The 20,610-nt window shown below is 34.9% G+C and overlaps 1 protein-coding gene across 13 annotated transcripts in view; it reads right to left on the bottom strand.

Moving 5' to 3' along the window:
* The window catches only part of MIPOL1 (mirror-image polydactyly 1), a 172,644-nt gene that overhangs the window by 111,898 nt on the left and 40,136 nt on the right, over positions 1–20,610 (bottom strand). For 10 of the 13 annotated variants that reach the window (XM_019615729.2, XM_010711689.3, XM_019615734.2 and 7 more), the window contains 4 exons: positions 19,154–19,349; positions 15,895–16,030; positions 14,459–14,573; positions 2,265–2,394 (listed from right to left, as the gene is read on the bottom strand). In XM_019615729.2, the coding sequence (XP_019471274.1) occupies positions 2,265–2,394; positions 14,459–14,573; positions 15,895–16,030; positions 19,154–19,349 (577 nt within the window). The remainder of the gene's footprint in view (positions 1–2,264; positions 2,395–14,458; positions 14,574–15,894; positions 16,031–19,153; positions 19,350–20,610) is intronic. The other 3 variants (XM_019615730.2, XM_010711691.3, XM_010711690.3) reach the window with 2 other exon arrangements.

The following is a 20,610-nucleotide window of genomic DNA, read 5'->3' as shown; positions in this document are numbered from 1 at the left end:
TAGCCTAAAAACATTACAAAAAATACTCTATAGGCTTCATCTCTCAGTCAGAAAGCTTGGTATTTTAAACAACTGCATGAAGAACATATGAAGGGTGATAGTTGGAAAAAATACAATATTTTTGGAAATAAACCACCCAAATTAAGCAAAATAAACTAAGTTTCTTATGGCTCATGTTATCATCACTGCTCCTACTAAAGGATTAGTGGCAAGGTGAATGCTCCCCAAAATTTCCATTCAGCCACAGTATTAAACTATTTAGAATGAAGAAGCTAAGCAAAGTAATTTCCTTGTGTGGTTAACTACAAAGGAAGCATGTAAGAATGAGTCTTACTGAAGCTATATAGTGAGGTAACATTTACTGGTAAATTAGGGGCGAAGTCTAAATCACTCTATTTTTGTGAATACTGCAGAGAGCATCTGAGCCTTAACCACTTCAATTCAACTCTTTTCAGCACAACCCTGGCTTTCTCCTCTCATTACAACATGCTGTAAGTCCAAGAAGTAAAATATATTTTGTCACCTCAGGTAAGCATTACACAGTTAGTAAAGATACTTAGTGTGCTGAAAAGCTGCCGTGCTTGAGCCAGGCTGGTTGTCCAGCAAGAATTTTGGCTCCACTCGACTGCTTCCTGCTTCCAAGGTGTACAGCTGCACGAATAAGCATCCTGTAAGCTTAGTGCATGTGGACTTCTGGAGTTTGTAATCCCCAAAGGCTTCACCGAAAAAGAATGCAACCTCCGCCCCCAGAATCCAAACCAGCAACCACAACAGGTAATGTTTCTCTTTATTACAGTATTACTCTTTTAGGAAGAAACATCACATTATTGAGAAGGTGCTGTTTCAGAGCTGACTGACAAGGGTCAAGGAAGGGTTGTTGTCAGCTTGCCGATAGTCAGGTTGTGGGAATAGTTGCAGTCAGAATGGACTGAAGTAGTACTATATGTAAATTGGTGGAATAGGGCAAGGAACATTTATGTATATTGTTTGATATAGTGCAAGTTTACAACATTCCTATCAAAACTGCAGTTTGATTTAACAGGTAAAAAAAGATCAGGAAAAAGGCAAATATTAAGAAAGCTGATGCAGAGAGCATGGTTGCTACTGGATGTTACTCAGTATACTAATTTTTCTCCCTCAGTTCTCCTATCTTGCTTGCCCTTCCTCTCTTGCATATCTTTGCTTTCACATTTTCATCTAACTACTACTATTTTAATTTTGCTCTACAGTCTTCTTTAACTTACGGAAGAAGTGATAAAGATGTGGAATTAAAAGACAGACAAGGAAAATGGGAAGAAAAAGCAGATAAGCAATAGAAGTGTAATTACAGAATTGTAATGCAAAGGAGGAGAATGAAAATTTGAAATGAAAAACAAGCAAACAGATTCCACAGGGAATTATGAAATTGAAGGTCATTTTAGCCTACACTGAACATAGAGCAAGTACTGTGGTGGAAGGATCTCAGGAACAGACAAATATTCATGAGGATACATGTAGATAAGTTCACGTACATGAATTTCCACAAATATTTATGCATATTTTCCATGACAGGTACTAACTTTCTCTCAGTTATTCATTTTCTTATTTATGTTTTTCCATTTCTCTTGGCAAGGAAATTTCTCAGCTAGTAAAGGGTTACCACTGAATGGTAACCAAGATGATTGGAGTAGGGTTACACGAAGAAGCAAGCTGTATCTTCAAGGCTACTTATATCCCAAAGTCAGAAAAGAAGCTGTTTATGATCTTCCTCTCCTGACTTAATAGTTTTCATTATCAATAGATTGATTATTTCTGTTATGTTAGCATGGCATACACAAATTTCTATAAAGTGTTAAGTATACCCTTCATGTGTTAAAACTGCTTCTACACTAAAGATATGGAAGACTATATATTTTTACCAAATCATAATTAGTAAAAGTTTTGCTGTAGGAAATATCTCCTTAAAGGTTTGATTGATTTTCTATACATTGCAACTTCTGACTGACATTCTTGTATTTCATGTCAAAAGATCCTCGTAAAATGTTACATTACTCTTATTTATCTCGGAATAAATCAATACCAAAGCTCTTGATTATATTTTTGTATATTATGATTTTTGTAATCAAATTGTTCAACTTGCACTTAGTATCTGGAGAAAAATGTGGTCTCATAAGATGGCTAAAAAATTAAGGTAAGATTTTCTGCATAACTGCTGTCAAAAAATTTATGACCTTTACAGATCCACCCAACAGCCTGTCTGCACAGGACAGGAAGTAAAGACTTACTCTTTGAGTGATTCTTCTAAACGCCGGACTCGTAGAAATGCTTCATCTCTCTCTTCGTTGGCTAACCTAAGCCTTGCCATGACAGCCTTGTCACGTTCCCGTTGAGCAGAATAAACTTCTTCCACCAGAGCTGCAAAAGTAACCAGTATGTTTGACATACAGTAACAGTTGGTAACAGTTTGGCACAGAAATACACCATTATGTACACTCACATGGGCCATTGTCAGCATCTCCATAAATCAACATTTTTCCACCAACCTCAGATTACTCTGCTCTCTATTACTCTTCAGACATAACAATAAATAGCTATTGACTGCTGAAATGAAATCTTTAAAGAATTAAATTAAGCTATGGGTTTTCAAATTCACCCTTGAAACAGGGCAAGGAATTGATTTGCTTTGCATTCTCAACACTTGCTTCATGGCAAAGTAATTTTTAAATCTCCAGATCATAGAATATACCAGTAGGTTTCTTTTACAGTACATAGCGTTAAGAGTAATGACCCACTGAAAGTACATCTATCATCACACTGCTTCATATCACAATGACACACTGACATAAATACTAAAAATGTTAATATTTTCACAGCATGTCTATCTCTAGTATCACAGAAGTGGCACAGCTGGCACGTCTCCTACCCTGCCAAGCCTTTGCTTTATTGTGTAATATACTGTTATATTATCTGTTACTGCATACATGGACCTTGGAGCATTAGGTACCAATAAACTAAGATTTACTGTCTATCCTTGGGAGCAAACTAACACCTTCTAGTCATTCCTCATCCCGAGCTTATGCTTTCTTCCTGCCTCTCCCCTGTCAATATGTCTAACACCATCCCTGGCACAATGCCAGAATCCTTACCCCCACCCTGCCTTCACTAAAATCTTTATTCATACTTTCATCATTTCCCTCTGCAATACTGCAAATCTCCTCACAGCCCGCAGCCTGAATATCTAGGGACTTCTCGGATGCCAAAGAAAAAAGGCTGCTGTCAGTCCCAGAAAGAGGACTATATCCTCCCTGATTGTCACAGGCACCTCCAGCAAAAATTATAAGTGAGGTCTGCAGGTCCCTGAATTCTCAATGCTCCTCTTCTAGTGTGTTGAGCTTCTGTTTAGCTATAGGCTCCTGATACCATACTAGAGTCTTTACAATTTTGGCAATGTTTACTACTCTTCTCAAGACTCTTCTGTATTAAGTCACTGCTGATGGACCTCCTTACTCCTGTCAGAACTCTCAGCTCCACTATGAGCCACTGCTGAAATCATTATGTGAAGACTGCAGAGGAAGCCTTCCTCTTCATTTGGAGCTTCTATGCCTTCACTCTTACCTCAATCAAGATTAACTTCATTGCCTTTATAATTACTTTTCTGTAATGTTACTTTGCCTTTGTACATTATTGCACAAGACCTTCACAGTGGAAAATAAAACACTTTGTTGCTCTTTACTAAAAAGAAGTATAAGAAAACAGGAGTTTTTGGTAGCAGCTGTATCAGTGGCACAAAATTCTTACATGTTATCAGTACTGAGGAAAAAGAATAAAACAAGAATATAAGAAGCTCAAATAACAAGTGAAATGAAATGGGTGAGAAAACGAACTGAAAAAGAATGCTGGGAGACAAACTAGGAAGATGTTCAAGGCAACAGAGAAGTAAAGAAGTGTTTTTGCATCTCAAGCAAAAAGGGAAAAGGTTGTGGAGTAACAGCAGACTGGACAAAAGAAGATAAAGAAAGGCTAAATGCTAATTCTGGGAGCGCAGTCCTATCTCTCACAAAAATCCACAGAGGTTTAATAAGATGCACTTTCAGCCCCCACAGCCCTGTACACCCCAAAAGAAATCAGCATCAGCAGTCTGAATTTGGATGTGTACACAAAATTTATGAAACAATGATCTAATTCTCTCCCATTTGAGTATTTTCTTCTTCCACATGAACAGTATTATTTTTTAGAAGATTTATTTGCCATTCACAACAAGACTGTCCTTGATATGGAATGACAAAACTTAGGCATGAATAAAGCAGCTGCAAAACTGCATGTACACAGTTTGGTAGTCAGGAACAAATCTGTAGCACTTGCAGGAGTCCAATGCCTGAAAAGGTAGGTGGCTCAGCAAGTAGAAGAACAAACTGTATGGAGTAGACTATGCATTTCAGATTGTCAGACTTCCATTTAGCTTGCTGAGATCAGTGCTAGTAGGGAAACTAGTGATTCATCTCTGAGGCACATCACAGTGCAACCACTATGTCGTGGCTGGATCTGGAACGTACAATTAGTTTTATTGTCTATGATAATTATTACCTATCTGTACCTTAAGGTATTCACTTACTATAGTTTTTCCAGTAAATTATGTCATTTTATCTACCATTATGCCAGTGATACTGCAGAGAGAATCCCTTCCACAAAGCTGCAACTGAAAACATGCAATTTTCAGCATGAAAATAATTGCTGGAATGAATACAAAGCTGTCTAAAATAACTGCAGATTTGGCACTTATTCTGGCATTAATTAATTATATTTCTTTTGTTGTTCTTTTTTTTGGGAGGGCGGGGGGAGGGGGGAGGAAGGAGGTTATTTATTTATTTATTTGAGTGTACTCCTTCTATCATACCTTATTTATCTCTTATGTCAGCACGGAAAACTCTCATTTGCTGAATGCTAAAATGAATCTTGAGCACGTGAGTACACTTAGCAGGACTGTGTTTTGGCATACGTAATTCCCTCTCTGAGGAATAATAACTAGTTGTAATAAATGACTACACAGGCTTTTAAAAGCTGTATTATTGCTTATTCATCTTGAAACCAAAGAAATGTATATATAGCAATATGAAGCAGCAGTATATATAGCAGTATCTTATGTATAGTGGTATGAAAACATTCAGAGATTTTTCAAGTGACGTAAGCATCCTGCTTATCTCAAATCTCACCATCCCTGATAACAACCAAGAGGCGGGTTGCCTTGAACAGTGAACTCTTCTCCCACCCAAAGGTTCATCATTACAAAATACTGTCTTTAAGCTGTTGGCTACAAAATAGTGACTTAACTTTCACAAGTTGTTTTGTTGTTTTCTTTAAAAGGTACTTACGTAGTCATTTTGATACCATGTAATAATACTGACATTGACCACAGGAAATAACAACAACAACAAAAAAATTAGAAATAGTTAAGCCTTCATCAAACTCATTTCAGTGGGCTACAGAACCTCCTATTCTTTCAGTAGTCACAGCTTTTGTTGAACTTAGGTTAGACATTTTTGTTATTCAATGCCTGCACATTTCTTACTGTACTTAATATTTCTAAAATTGCTTTTGAAAAATATTGTATGGAATATTGTAATAGCTATATAATTTCAGGTCAGCAGAAGTATGCTGCTGTTCAACATTCAGACTGAACTAATGGATGAGTCACAAGTAGAAGTTGGGTTTGATTCCTGAAAGCTAATTAGCGGAGATGGACTTCCATACAGACTGCTATGCCTTCTACTGCAACTTAAATACTACTTAAAAAAAAAAAAGAGAAACCGTATCAAAACAGTAACCCTAGGTTAAAAAATTCTAAGACTAATTGGAAAATTGGGCAAAGAGCATGGGATAAAGAACACTTCTGAACATTTTCAAACAAGGATTCAGTATTACATTAGTCTTCGTGACTTTGAGGAAACTGACTGCAGAATGCTGCACTTTTCTCGTGAACACAACTCATCCAAATCATGAGCTTCACAAGATTCTTCAAATAAGCCACTGAAATGCATACATCTCTGGGTTTCAGTATAGCAATAAAACAAAACACTTGATGAAATATTTCAGAAAGCGTGTGACACGTAAAGTCACATAATTTAATGCGTATGAAAGAGACATAAAAATCCCCCATAATAAGAACAGCCAAAAATATCCAGATTACTAACCAAAATCTTCTTTCAAATGCCAGGCAAAAAGTAATTGAAAGTAACAAGTCAGGTTCCAAAGTCTCATTCAAGGTATGGTATATCCAAGTAAACCACTAGCCCCATACTGGCATACTGACTTGACGTCTGGTCCAGCTACTTAGTCACCCACTGCTCTGGTCGGCACCACGAGGTTTTTCTTGGATAGCTTCCAACGGCACACCAACCAACCCTATCCTGTTTATCTTGAGGCCTGACCAACAAGAAACGTAAATTCCTATAGTACTTATGTTTCAAGCATGAAAATGACATAGAAAATGAAGTATGAATGGGGCAAATATTAAGGTGAAATGAATTGTGTCATTTTCAAATTCAAATACATATGATAATCAAGAGTTAAAATGTTCAATTCCTATAGTGATAAATTAAGAAAAAAGATTATTTTCCAATGCTTGTAAAATATTCAAGTATGACTACTATTTAGTTGAATAAACTTTATTTGCTTTGGAATAATTTAATAACATCTTTCTCCTTGTAACTAAAATCCATGCGTACTCTAAAAGAGCTCTTTATTTTAAAAGAATCATTATGCTAAACTCATCAATTCTAAAACATTTTTAGTTTTTAGTAAAGAAAACAATTGTAAACAGAGAGCTTTTGTAAGGTAGATAGCTATTACAAAGTTCACTTAGAAAATCAATATAGCATTTTAGCTGGAATTTGCTCATTAAACACCCACAGCTCTAATGCAAATTATGATGGAATGAATAAAGCAAATACATATGCTTCTTTCTTTTTATTAAATGTAAAATCTACTGTTAATTGCATCTGGTATGTCATATAAACTTTTCTCCTTAACTATTAAATGGAAGCTTTTACAAAAGTCATTAGAGATTCTCTTTCTTTGACTTGTATAAATTTCAATATTTGTTCAGTAAAGGTTCACAGCAGTTAAATTACATTAACAAATATTATTAGCTACTATGTAAGCCAACTAAGTAAAATACTTATATTGCAGGTAAAACAAATCAATGGGTGTTTACAATAATATTTGGATATGTCCATTTTTAAACAAGCTTATCAAATATCATGTAATTCTTAGTCAAATGAGAGAGACTCAAAGTAGATATTTTCTTCCCAAATACTCAAATTTGTTTAGTAAGCTAATTGTTTTCTAATGTGGGCAAAAGTAAATATGAAGAAGATGAACCATACAGAGTATGAGTTTATTGAGTCAAAGCAGTGTACATATTTTCTTAGTTGAACCTGATTCTTTGGCAAACCTGTCTTCTACACTTTTAAAGCTACCTTTAAAACACAGCAGGAGTGAGAAGGCATGTTGGAAATCATTCTAGTTTAAACAGTGATTCACATTTTCCAAACAACAAATCTCTGGGAGAACAGAGGTAAGCTCAGTTCCCAGGAAAAAACTGTTCACTGATTTCCTAGAGGTCATCTATGTAAATAATAAAAATTAAAACAAGATAAGAAAGAATAGGAGAAGCAAGAAACAAGAACTTGTTAGGATTTAAAATATCTACATCAGTAGAAATCACTTAAGAGTACTCATATATATTTAAAAGCAAGAATACAGGCATGACATTACAAGAAAAAGATCAGAGCAATATCCACACCAACAACTCTTAAGATACATTAAATACTGTAATAATATACCAATTGGCTTTAAAGGTAAGTAAAGCTTATAGAAATGATGATATTTTGAATTTTGCCAAATATTCGACATTAACTGATGTTATATGATAATTATTTTTGTTTTGGATTACATGAAAACAAAGTAATCCCTGAAATACTACAATTAAAACCCTGCTAAGTGCTTTTCTAACACAAGCTTTAGTGATCGGTTGCTTTCAAGAAAATACATGGTGGACAAGTTTTTATGTTAATAATAATATATTGATACAGAATAGAAAAATTCTGCAATTTAAGATTTAACATTCGTGGTCAGTGATTGCTGAAAAATAAGTGACTTGGGATTTTCTTTACCACAGATTCTGGTACAACCAAGATAGTTGTCCTGGTTACTCCCACCATTACAGAAACAAGAAATACATAAGAGAGGACATACCTTTATAAAAAATGCGCAAAACATCTTAAATATTCCAGAATTTCTGGAAATAATCATAAGTAATTATGCCAAACTTTTTGCTGTATGATCCAAATTGTCTCAAACAGGCATATATCTCTAATATGAGAGTGAAGGTTGATTTCACAAGAAAAATGAAGCAAAAAACTACTTTGTTTTCTACCATTTGAGGATGTATATTATTTAGTAAAAAAAAAAAGTAGAAACAAAACAACTTACTTGGCCAAATAATACTTAGAATTCAAGATTTCTGTAATAAGCTTCTTGTTTACCCTTCTCTGTTTCCATAAAAGAACCGTCAGTTGAAATTTATCGTGCAGAAACTTTTAAATGAAATTTTTTAGGAATTTTTGTTGCTGTGCTTTCACTTTGTATTTCTGAAAAGCAGCTAGATGACGTGAGGAATTAGGGAAGTAAACTAGGGTGAAATGGAGTACAATAAATACTTGCATTTTCCTTTGTATCAGCCATCCCATTTTTATCCTACGTTACCTGGTATCTGTCTATCTAATCACAGAAGGACCTGGAAATACCCTTGCCATTGCTAGATGGGCCAATATTATTATATTTCATTTAACCATGCTTCATCGTCTTATAAAAATACAAATGCATGCATTTGTTATTCAGTCAATTTAGAAATTAAAATCCTCTGAGACTTCTTTTTCTACTAGGTTTAATGACTGTGCGCACAATCCTTAAATAAGAAGTCATTCTTATCATAGGCAAATAAACTGAAAAACAGATTTACTGCATTGCTATGAAAGCCTTTAAAATGTGTCACTAATTGGTCTGTGCATACATGTTGCAAAACACAGATAATCCCTAGAAACGTTCAAAGCCTAAGGCCCTGATGCTGTTCTCATTCAGGTTAATGGCAAACTACCACGAGCTCTGGGGCTGACTGTTGACTTAAAAACAGTGCTGAAATATTCTATTATGAAACAGACAACTTAAGTTGCTTGCTGTTGTTTTTGAAAACCACCATTCTTTTACCTTCAGTTATAACCTATAATTGACAAAATAAAAGCAAAATAATGATAAGATGATCACAGGAAAACTGACTAAGAGTTTTCACTGGTCTATACCAGGAATTATAGACTACAAGTTGTTTACACCTAAATGTGACTTTATAGATAAAGCAATCTGAACAAACACTGATAGAACACACTGACTTTATTGCTTTGTGTTTGTTGTACGTATTTAGTGCACAGCATTCATTTGCTCCTACATTTCCAATGGTATAAACACAGCGTTCCTAATAAAAGGCTAAAGTTGCTTAGTGGCAGTTCTGTATAGAGTTTTCTTTGTGTACTCAGATCCTAGTTCAATTAAAAAAAAATAAAGTGGGTAAAGAATAGGAGGGAGTATTATACACAGGCCCCAAGGCAGTTCTTGTGAAAGGCAATCCTTAAGCCTCTGCTTCTAGTACACTAAACACAGCTGACTTCAAAACTCAATAATGCTATTAAACTTTTTTTTTCCAGTGAATAATTGCTGATGTCTGAATATTTACTTCAGGGAGAAAACAATAAATATTGCAATGAAGTTTGCAAGTTATGATTTGAAAGGTGAAGTAAGAGTTTCTATAATGTCCCAAGAAATAGAATATCATGAATAAACCCCAATTCTTTACGTTCATCCAGCATGATGCAGTGGGCAACAAAGAAGGGGCCAGACTAATCACGTAATTTGCAGAACATACTGGTTTGCTTTTTACAAAAAAACCAAAAACTTTACCCCATCAATAGCTTAATAGTTTATATTTTTAACGTATTTGCTTATTTTATATTGCCAGAGATATGCATGCTACTTTTTTTGATAGTTGATGATTCTGACAATTCAAAGCTAAGATTAAATTGTTTCAAATTGAGCTCTCAAAAATTAAGATATCATCACTCGCAACACTCCTACCTTGAATTTCTTTTTTTTTCTGTTCTTTAAATAAATAGACCTTCCCATATAGAGCATTCAAATCATACAGCTAGTTTCAAAATTTCCTTATATATTTCCCTTATATATCAGTAAATACTTTGGAAAAAAAGTAACTCTGCATAAGGAGGCATGAATAGAACAACAACAACAACAGCTCAGAATCATATAAATACATATAGAAATGAATTATGCACTAAAAACAAGTTAGGAAAGTGCATGCATTACCTACTTAAACTGTAAAATGTCATTCATATTTAGGTTTATATACACAAGGGTTGGGGAACTATTGAGTTCTTTTGGCTAAAGCCCAATATTGGCCTTATTTCGCTTTAATTGGAAGAGGATCTTGAATTCATCTTCTCCATGAGCTATCAGGAACCTGGATTTCTGTTTGTACCAAAGGTTAATAAGAAATGTGTCTGCAAAAGTCAAACAGCATTAAATACCAAAAACTGATTATTATTCTGCAGGAGTTGTTCTTCCACTCATAATCTCTCCATGCTCCAGCCTTCCACGGCTAATCTTTAATGGATGACATGCAAGAAAGAAAAATAACATCTAAAGAGGGACTCTAAATTGAGCTTTGAAGAAATGGAAAAAATGCTTCTGTGCTGGAAGTTATTGCCACCCTAAGTTTATTACTAGCAAGAGATTACTTACTTCCTCTTATTTTATGGGATACTATATCAAACTTGAAGATAATAGTCATTTAGGTTTTGGTTTTCATTTTTACTATTAAAACTATTACTTTTGCACATTCATTCAGTAAATATTTTTCAAGTTAAATCAGGAAACACTAAATAACATCCATGAACATTCCCACAACAGGTTCAAGAATTCCAAAATACCACAAATTTTAATTTCTTGGCATTTTTGTATAAACTGATCTTTTCCTGCAGAGTTGACTCCGATTAAGAACAGTATTAGATCCTGGTAACATTACTATCAGATATTGCTAAAAATGTAAACAAATAAACAAAATAGCCCCTTGTTACAGAAAGATTTGATACAAAGTATTTCTGACCATAATTTCCTTACAGAATTATTCTTAATCCAAATACACTGGAGCATGATAGCAACATGAAAACAAACTAAGAGAGCTCTGCTGTCAACTATAGTTTACCTTCTTGAGGTGAGGTACAGTGTAAGTAGCTGTCAGAAGTTCAGGGCTTAGCTAGCTTCCCAAGACTATAGACACTATCACGTGCTTGACAACTGTCACACACAAGCAGGTCTTTCCTCTAAAAATTTCTATATATGCCCTGTATAATTCTTGTTAGGCAAAAATGAAGTCATCTATCGTATTTGTTCAAAGTGAGATCTATTCTCTCTGCTGGCTGTTTTGTAGACTTTGTAACACTTCCATCCTTAACTTTCAGTTGTCCTCAGAGTAAGTGTGCTCCTCCTCCCTTTGCCCTCCCACAGAGGGCACTCATTCCCTTTTCTGTTCAACAGACAAAAGTTCTGCAGTCCAATATTTCACTATTTCCTTTTCTGTTCTTCATGACCACTTGTTGTGTTTTTTCTTTACATTATTTTAGTCCCAGTTCCTTTATAAAGTGCTCTTCCCTTGATTTTTGTAGCGTTGCCGCCTCCTCTTTTTTTCTAATCTTCAAGATAAGTAGGGAAACTAATTGTACCTTCTGGCAATGTCTCATATGAGAGGAAATCTAACAGGCTAGTGAAAAAACAGTTGTAATCTGTGGTAAATATGTCCACCAGAAATAACACCTCTAGTGGTCAAGCGTCTGCAAACAGAACTGCGAATCCCCCCATGAACTGTAAACGCCAGTCTAGTAAAATCTTAAAATAAAAATCTTCTGAAAATAAGCCATTTATTCGTAAACATTCTCTTCCACCATGTCCCTCTTCTGCATTTATTATTTACTTTTTTATTCTCTCATAAGCCGTCTCACAAATTGGCACTTCTCTTTACATTTTTCTCTGAACAAAGTAAAAATCACAAAGTGACAAGCTTTAGGTTATTTGCTTCTGAAGACCATTGTAGTAAAATTTTAAGATGGCCTTTGTCTTCAGCTTTTCTGTTCTTGCCAAAAGGCACATTTAGGTAAAACCCATCAATTAGAGAGTTCCATTTAAAAATAGAATTTTAATACTCCTCAAAGTAGATAACATTTTATGGTGTACCTTTCTGACGTTTTTTGCAGTATAATTTTGTGGAGTCATTTTCTTATCATAAAGTCAGTACAAAGTAATAATAAAAATGCAAACACCCATATTTACAAGCTTCACTCTACCATGTGTTATACGCTGCAGTAATTAAACATTAACTAGTAACATGAAATCACAGCAGCATGTGCTCTCCTTTCCACAAAGGACTTAAAATAAGGGAAAAAAGTTTTTCCTGAAACACACTGAGTTTTTATAACGTTCTGCTTGTCCATTAGAATTCTCCCCAAGGCTTTTACAACAGACAAGTACAGACCTCCACAAAGACACATACAGACCTCCATAAATTCAGTTTGGTTCACATCATTCCATATTTCAAAATGCTTATTCAAACTTGGGAAGAGTCTTACAACAGTACAATGGGAAGCAAAAATGATAGATGTTAATAAGGCTACTACTGTTACATTTTTTCTTTTTCCAAACAGCTTAAGAACTAAGACTCTTAGCCTCTCTCACAGCATTTAAAGAATTTTATACTTCCTGAACCAGTGAAAGGATCAAAAAGACTATCTTTTTAAAAGACAATCCTAATTACTTATTGCAGCTCTCATCAAAATTTGGCATACTCTTTTTAATTGTAATAACTATGATAACTATTCTATCATTATACCTGCCATACTGTTTTATGGGGAACATCATGCTTAGGACATAATTAGAAAGTTTAAACAGTAATGTGGGAGAAAACAATTTACTAACAAATATTTCAAAATGTTTCCATAACAGGAAGACTAAATAGCATTTTGACAGTCATATATTCATTTCCAGGTTTTAACGAGGCTTTAACATCTATTTCAAATAGAGTATTTATGTGCTACAGGTGCACAGAGGTAAAACACTGTGCAAACATCCAAGAACAAACACAAAACTTGGAATTCAACCCAAACAATTTGCATTTGGCTGATGGATACAACTATGATATGCAGTGCAGCCTTCTTTTGTCTTCTGAAAATACAGAAAAGAAGATTATTTAGGGTGATAGAAAAGTAAAATTCTACCTGTATTTCACTTAAACTTGACTTCTAATATCCACTTTCTCCTTTCTCATCCTCTACCACAGAAAATCTAGCAATTTTCTACTTTCAGTATGCACAGACTAGTTTACTCTCAGGAGTTTCACGTTAAGTGTAAAGTCAGCCATCTGTTTTTTCAGTTTATTTTCATTGCTGTTTTCCTAGTTACTCTCTACTCCAGTACTGATATTTTGGGGACAGGCATTATTAGTATCAATATTATTTGAATATTTATCCTCCACAAGGACACAACTTTACACAGCTTACACTGTACTTATGAACAAATAATATCATTAATTTAGAAAAGTGATCACATTAATTTATTTGAAACACCTTGAGGAAAACCTCAGAGAATATTTCATCCACTGATACAAGATACACACTGTCACCTTTCAATAATTATAAAAATGCTCACCCTTCATTACTTTAGAAATTTCTGAAACTACAGAATGCAAACTGTTTCCAGTCTTGTGTGTATACCAAAGGATGATTAATAACAGATACAAGCATGTATCCACTCTTAACTGTAAACTTAAAAACCTTAAAGTCTCTTTCACTGGAGATATAACATAATCAGACAAAAATTCATTAACTGTCAGAAGAACACATATTTTCAAGAAAAGTGCAGGTCTCTAGCTGAGGTGAATGTGCAACTACTTTCATACACAGGGAGAGGGGTAGTATTGCTCTGAGTGAGCTAAAACAATAAGTGGTATTTGAACTGCTGGTTGAAAGGTAGAGGCACTGGTAATCATTATTTCCCCTTGTTTGTTCAGGACCTTCCAACAAAACAAACAACCTTTTTGTGATTGGATTGACATGGTGTTAACAATGCATTTAATGCCCAAATCAGTATGAATACAGGTAAAGCTCCTGCTAATACCAGTACCAGGATGTTAAAGCCACCTATTTTCTAAGCAACTCTAAACAGCCACACACGCAACACAAAAAAAAAAAAAAGAAAAAAAAAGTCAAATCTTCCCTCCTTTAGCAAATAAAGCTAACACTCACTAGGCCACGTCATATAGCAACCTCGTGTACTGTATGAGCCATATAGCCATCTGTTAAACGCTTACCTACCGTACCTGCAATCTTTTCTGCAATCTTAGCTTCTGTAGCTCTCTCTTGCAGTTCTAAGTCCAGTTTTATTGTCTTCAACTCCTTGTCCTTTTCCAACACCTCATCTTGAAGCTGAATTGAAAGTGTAACAAAACATTAAATTGCAGTTTTCTTACCCCCAAAATAGAAATATTGGTAATACCGCAAATTCAACTTTATTCATTTATTTATTTAAAGGACAAATTTATTTAAGATCAACTGTTTTATCTGGCTCTTTGAGAAAAGCAGCAATGTGTATGCCATTGTTTTCATTTGAGAATCTCCTCTTACGATAACACTGTCTGTGGTCATTCTCGCTAAGGAAGTTCAGTTACTTGGAATATAATGTAGGTGGTGACTGCATGAGCAGTCTATTTCCCATCAAGAGTACTGACATAATTTACATGTGAAAAGCTGTAAATGTATCATTTTCCATGTGCATCACCTGATAGAAAACTGATATTCTTCTACATGCTGATGTCTTTGTTTTAATTGGGAATTCACTGGCTCTGCTTATGGAGAAATGTCTGAGCCTGCCACTGAACAGTCAGTGACATTCCACATAATAACAGGATGGTTGAGGTTGGCAGGCCCTTTGGGTCCAACTGCTCTATCCCCTGCTCAAGCAGGAAAACCCTGAGCAGGTTGCCTAACACCACATTCAGGCAGCTTTTGGAGATCTCCATGGAAGGTGCTTCACAGCCTCTGTGTAGCTTGCGCCTTGATACACTGGCCTTAGTTTTGGTAATTTTTTTGCATGTAAGATCTCAAAAACTTATAATGGCTTAGGTGGCTTGAGCCACCTAAGATTAGGAATGGAGGTTTAATGAAATAGATCGTGTACTGCAGAACGTAAGTTTCACATTTTGAATTATGTCAGTGTCATCGTTTGAACTACTCTATTATAATAGAGAAACTACAGGCCAGTCTTTATTATATCAAAAGTACAAGAGAGACAAGGGGTAGCAGAAGCAAAACATACTCAAATGACATATATTAATAAATATATAAATACACTGTCTGCTCTGATAACATGAATAGGATGCCAGTCATCACTACAAAGTGTTCTAATGTAAATAATTCCACATAATAAATATGTTTTAAGGGGGGACTCCAGTCCACAAGCTTTTTCAAGCCAAAGGAAACTTTTCCATTAGCGTCAGTAGGTTTTTTTAATCCATGATGCAGGAACTTATGTCACTGCTTAAAAAGGTCAAAGAGCAGGATGAAAGATTTTTTAATTCTGGAAAAGCAGTTGTTAACCAGGCACTAACAATCTAAAATGATTAGAACGTTATTGTTTGGAGTGCTTAAAAAAATAAATAACAAACTAAATTAAGAACAGTTTAAAATTTATGCTTTATGAGACAATTGTAAAATAATAAATTCTGTGATCTGAGACTCTTAATTGTACCTTTTTATTTTTGACCCTTAAAGCATCCAATTCTTTTAAGAGGAATGAAGTTTCTGTCTTTCCACCAAAACCTGTGGCATCTTCCCATGAGGATATAAATTCAGGGACTATTTTCCCCCTTCTTTCTAAGGCACTACTTATTGGAGAAAGAAAAAAAAAGTTAATGCATAGAACACTTCACCCTCCCAAAATGTATGCAAAAATAAATTAACAAAATTTGTTGACTGTTACAAACATGTTCAGAAGCAATAACAGAAATGTCTTTCTGTTACATCTTAAACCTGAAAGTCTAAAAGAAAGCTTGTAAGTATGGAAATAATAAGCAAATATACTACAGTACTAATTCATAAAACTGATGAATAGAAAGTGGCTATAAACAGAAAATGCTTATGAGAAGCAAATATTAATATGGAAAAACAAAACAGTGAAACATTTGGGGATTAAATTGATGCTCAGATTATAAGAAACCAAATTCTTCAGGATGAACAATTTCACATGAAGTGAAATGAGAAGACAAGATCTAGAAGTTAGTATTGCAGAAAACTGTAAGATTATAGGGCTATTCTAAATATTATATTTGATGGCAAGAATTACAGTTTTAAGATTACTTTATTTAGCCAGAGACAGCGAAAAATGAGAAGAGATTCAATTACATATTTTTGTTAGAAAGAATGATGGATTTAGCTGTTGAAGTCTTGTAACAATTATCTTTCAATCAATAGATAGACTCTCTGTTGTGCTGACAACAAACATGAAATCCCAAACTGACTATAACGTTAATTTTTCACTGTTTGTAATTAAAATGCAAACTTCAGAAACAGCAATACAAAGATGACTGGAAAAAATCTGTCTCGAGACTTTAATAAAACTCCTTGGTTATCCCTTGAAAGTTATAGATAACCCAGATCTCACTCCCAGGATGGGAGCAAATTAAATAGATTCATGGATTAGAAGGGGCTATCAACCATAAAAAGTAGCCACAGAAAATCTGTACCTTCTGAACTCCCATTTCTACTGTATACATTAATCTCTTTATATCACTTGCATGCATAATTCCTATCCTAGAAAGAAAAGCTATCTACAGAGTCATCCACTTAGATAATCACTTGTTTAAACTCAGCTACCTTCTCTTTATCCATTGGATTTCCTTTCTCTATAATTTTTTAAGAAGAAATTTAAGATCTGTACTCTGCAGGTAAAGTATGATGCATCCAAAGCACTTTAAACAGACAGTAAGGAGATTCACATGAAAAAAAACAACCACCACAGAATTTGCTTAGTGTGTTACTCTGTAATTTAAATGAGGTAGAAGTGTGCTTAAACTGCTATATTCACTTTCAAGATTTTTCAAAATTATGTCAACTTTGCTAGGTATAGTTAATTTCACTTTCATTCAGTATTGTTTTGGATTGCAAGTGATAAATGCCTCTGGAGACTATTAGCTAGCCATTACAAACATCAAGCTTTTATGGTGCATTTTCCATGTTCAGGAAATGCATCTCATTAACAACTATGAACATACCTCTTCACCATATTTTAGTCCCCGCTTCAATTTTCTCATCCTTTGTCTAACAGAAAACTTGATAAGTCACACAGATGGCATACTAAGACAATCACCTATAGTGCAAATTAACACTGACTCAGTATCTCCTGGATCTATTTGTATGAAGGCATTTTCTCACCATATATTCTAATTGCAAATTGTTTGGGGAAGGACAGGTTTTGTGCAATTTATACAGAACCTATCACAGTGAGGTCTTGGCCTATAGTTGGGTCCCACATGCAGGTAAAATGGCTCAACAAGCTGACTGTTGTGGGAGGTTAATTTCAATGTATAAGACCAGTCTGACTGACAGTGGGGAGGGTAGGAACAACAGACTTTGGCTAACTCTGAGCTGGGGTTTACTTAAGCATTCAAATACATTTGGGTTTTAGAGCATGGTGCATTGTCTGAACAGCACATCTCAGGCTTTATGCAAATAAATAAAAGCAACAAGCCAGATGGAAAAGTACTACGGACTAGTTTTAGTTCAGTGGATCTCCACTTGATCATACTTGATCATCATGATAGGAAAAAAAAGTGTAGAATCTGCCACTAAATAGACGGAGAGCTAGAACAGGCTTTTATATTCAGAAGTATTTTACAGGGCCATGCAGAATTAATCTTCTTTTCAAAAGCAGTTCTGTAACTATTAGTTAAGAGTTAGGCTTCAGACTACTTATGTCACTCAAAACTGGTAAAATTCCATGATCAGTTGGTTGTGTCTCCCTATCATAGAATCACAGAATGGTTTGGGTTGGAAGGGACACCAAGGATCATCAAGTTCCCACCCCATGCCACATGCAGGGCCACAACCTCCAGATCTATTACTAGACCAGGCTGCCCAGGGCTCCATCCAACCTGGTCTTGAATACCTCCAGGGATGGAGGTATTCAACCTCTCTGGGCAGCCTATTGCACCACCTCACCACTCTCTCTGTAAAGAACTTCTCCCTGACATCCAATCTAAACCCTCCCTCCTTGAGCTTAAAATAAATTACATACATATTTTTAGTATATACATTATAGTGCATATATTACATCACATATAGGATGTGCGTGTATGTTTCTTAGGATTGCAATATAGGGCCATAGCTTAGTACAAAACTTAATGACAGAATAGAATCGTCAGATTTTGTATTACACTCTTCAACCATATTTGCTCTTCTCCAGATTCCTGTCACAGACCCTGCCTACAAAGTATTACAACTCCTCATCTTTAGTCTTCCGACTTCACCTAGATTTCACCCTGATTCATTCTTGTTTCCTAGCTTATGCCATCTAATTGTCTAATCAGTCATCATACTTAGGGTACATTTATGGTGTAAAGCCACACATACTACTAGATTTTAGATCACCCTTTCTAAATCTGTACAATATGCATTTTTTAAATTATCTGAAGAGATTATAATTAATTGAAGTACCTACAGTGTGCAGATAAGCCACTGCCATGAACATATTCTTTATAAGTGCTGGAGGAGACAGTGGTAATGCTGCATTCCATCAGGAAAGAAGGACAGATATGGTGGTCACAGTTACATGTATAAGCTATCAACCAGTACACAACGCCCAGACAAATCAGTTTTCCTAGTCTAAGTAAAAAAGTAGATTTACTGATTCTTAGCTTCCCTGACATTATAAAATATTATAGCTACATTGTCTGCATTATGAGTTTTAGAAAGAAAAAAAAAATACAACATATTTTGAGGTATTTCTGTACCTTGATTCTCCAGGACTGGAACTGAACTGAGCACACATATTTGGAAATCTTCCTTGACTGGTTACTAACAAATCTGAAAGTTTCAGCGCTTCACCTTCTGCTTGGATGAAAAAATCTGCTTTTTTGGAGGAGTTTGGATGAAACTGAAATTCTGCACAGAAGTCTTCTCTTTTCTGTCCCAGGTTGTTGTGGGTTTCTAATTGGAAACAGATATGAATTTATTTTCTTATTTGGAGAAAAAATACACCTTTTTATCACTTAAAAATGGTTTGCTACATTGTTGTTTGTAGCAAAAGTTTAGTTCTCCATGCACACCTTCTTCACTCATAAGGAATGAGCACTGTGCTGCTTCAGGCACTGATGTAGCAGTTACTACCTACTTACCAGTCTTTTCTCATGCAGTCCTGAAAAATTCACTGCCATTTCCCAATCCTATTTTCCCTTCAATGACTGATTAAAATGACCTTACAAACCACCTACCTATCAGTTTGGGAAAAAATCTCTATCCTAGTGAGGCATGATGAATTTCCACTCTAAACAAGTGAATTTTCAGATTTTGAACTACAATTTCACTTACATTGAGGTCTTTTTCAAAGGCATTTTAGTTACAAAAGGAGATTAACAAGATGTAATTAGCAACAAACAACTTAAGGTCCCACTGGTCACTTCCAGAATGTGTGAGCTAGAGACTCATACAACTAAAGAATCCAGAGAAAGCAAAGCACAAATTGTGTCAAAGGGAAAAATCATCTGATTATAACATTGAGTATGATAGGCAATTCTCCTAAGCCTGGCTACTAGATATTTTTAGGATGTATTTCTGATATCAAGGTACTTAAGTAAAAGAAGGATCTACATACCAAGAATATTCTTTCATAAAGCAAGAACAAGTTTTAATTATAGAACTATATTAAAAAATGATGAGAAAGACATTAGAAAAAACTGAAAACGGAAAAAAAAAGTATTTTTCACAAGTAGGGAACACATAGTAAAGCTTTTGCTTATTTAATAAAGTTAGTATTTCCAGTCATTTTGGATAAATTGTACTTTAAATACTATTTGATCCAACTTATTACTTCCACCTCAAAAAAATAAGAACAGATACATAAAAAATAATAAGAAATTGACATCTACAAATTGCCTGAAAATATACATCAATCAGCACCAAGATGTCATGCTGCATATAAAACAGAAAAGCACAAATTCCAAGTGAAAAAATACTAAAGAATGTCTGTAAAATCAGCTGCAAGAGATTCTTCCTTCTGTGAAGAAGGAAAGGCACAGACAGTGGCACAGGTAACATCCTGAGAGTGAAAAGAGAATCTTCTTGTGGATTGGCTGGAGATGGTTTAACAATTCTCCACAAAAGCTGTGCATTACCATCATGTAGAGATGTTTTCATACGTGCAACTCATCCATATTCTCTCTTTATCTACAAGTTCTCTTGAATCCACTCT

Source organism: Meleagris gallopavo, chromosome 5 (genome assembly GCF_000146605.3).
Source record: "Meleagris gallopavo isolate NT-WF06-2002-E0010 breed Aviagen turkey brand Nicholas breeding stock chromosome 5, Turkey_5.1, whole genome shotgun sequence".
Classification (NCBI taxonomy): Eukaryota; Metazoa; Chordata; class Aves; order Galliformes; family Phasianidae; genus Meleagris; species Meleagris gallopavo.
Note: the sequence above shows the minus strand (reverse complement) of the source record. Positions and strands in the feature narration are given on the sequence as shown.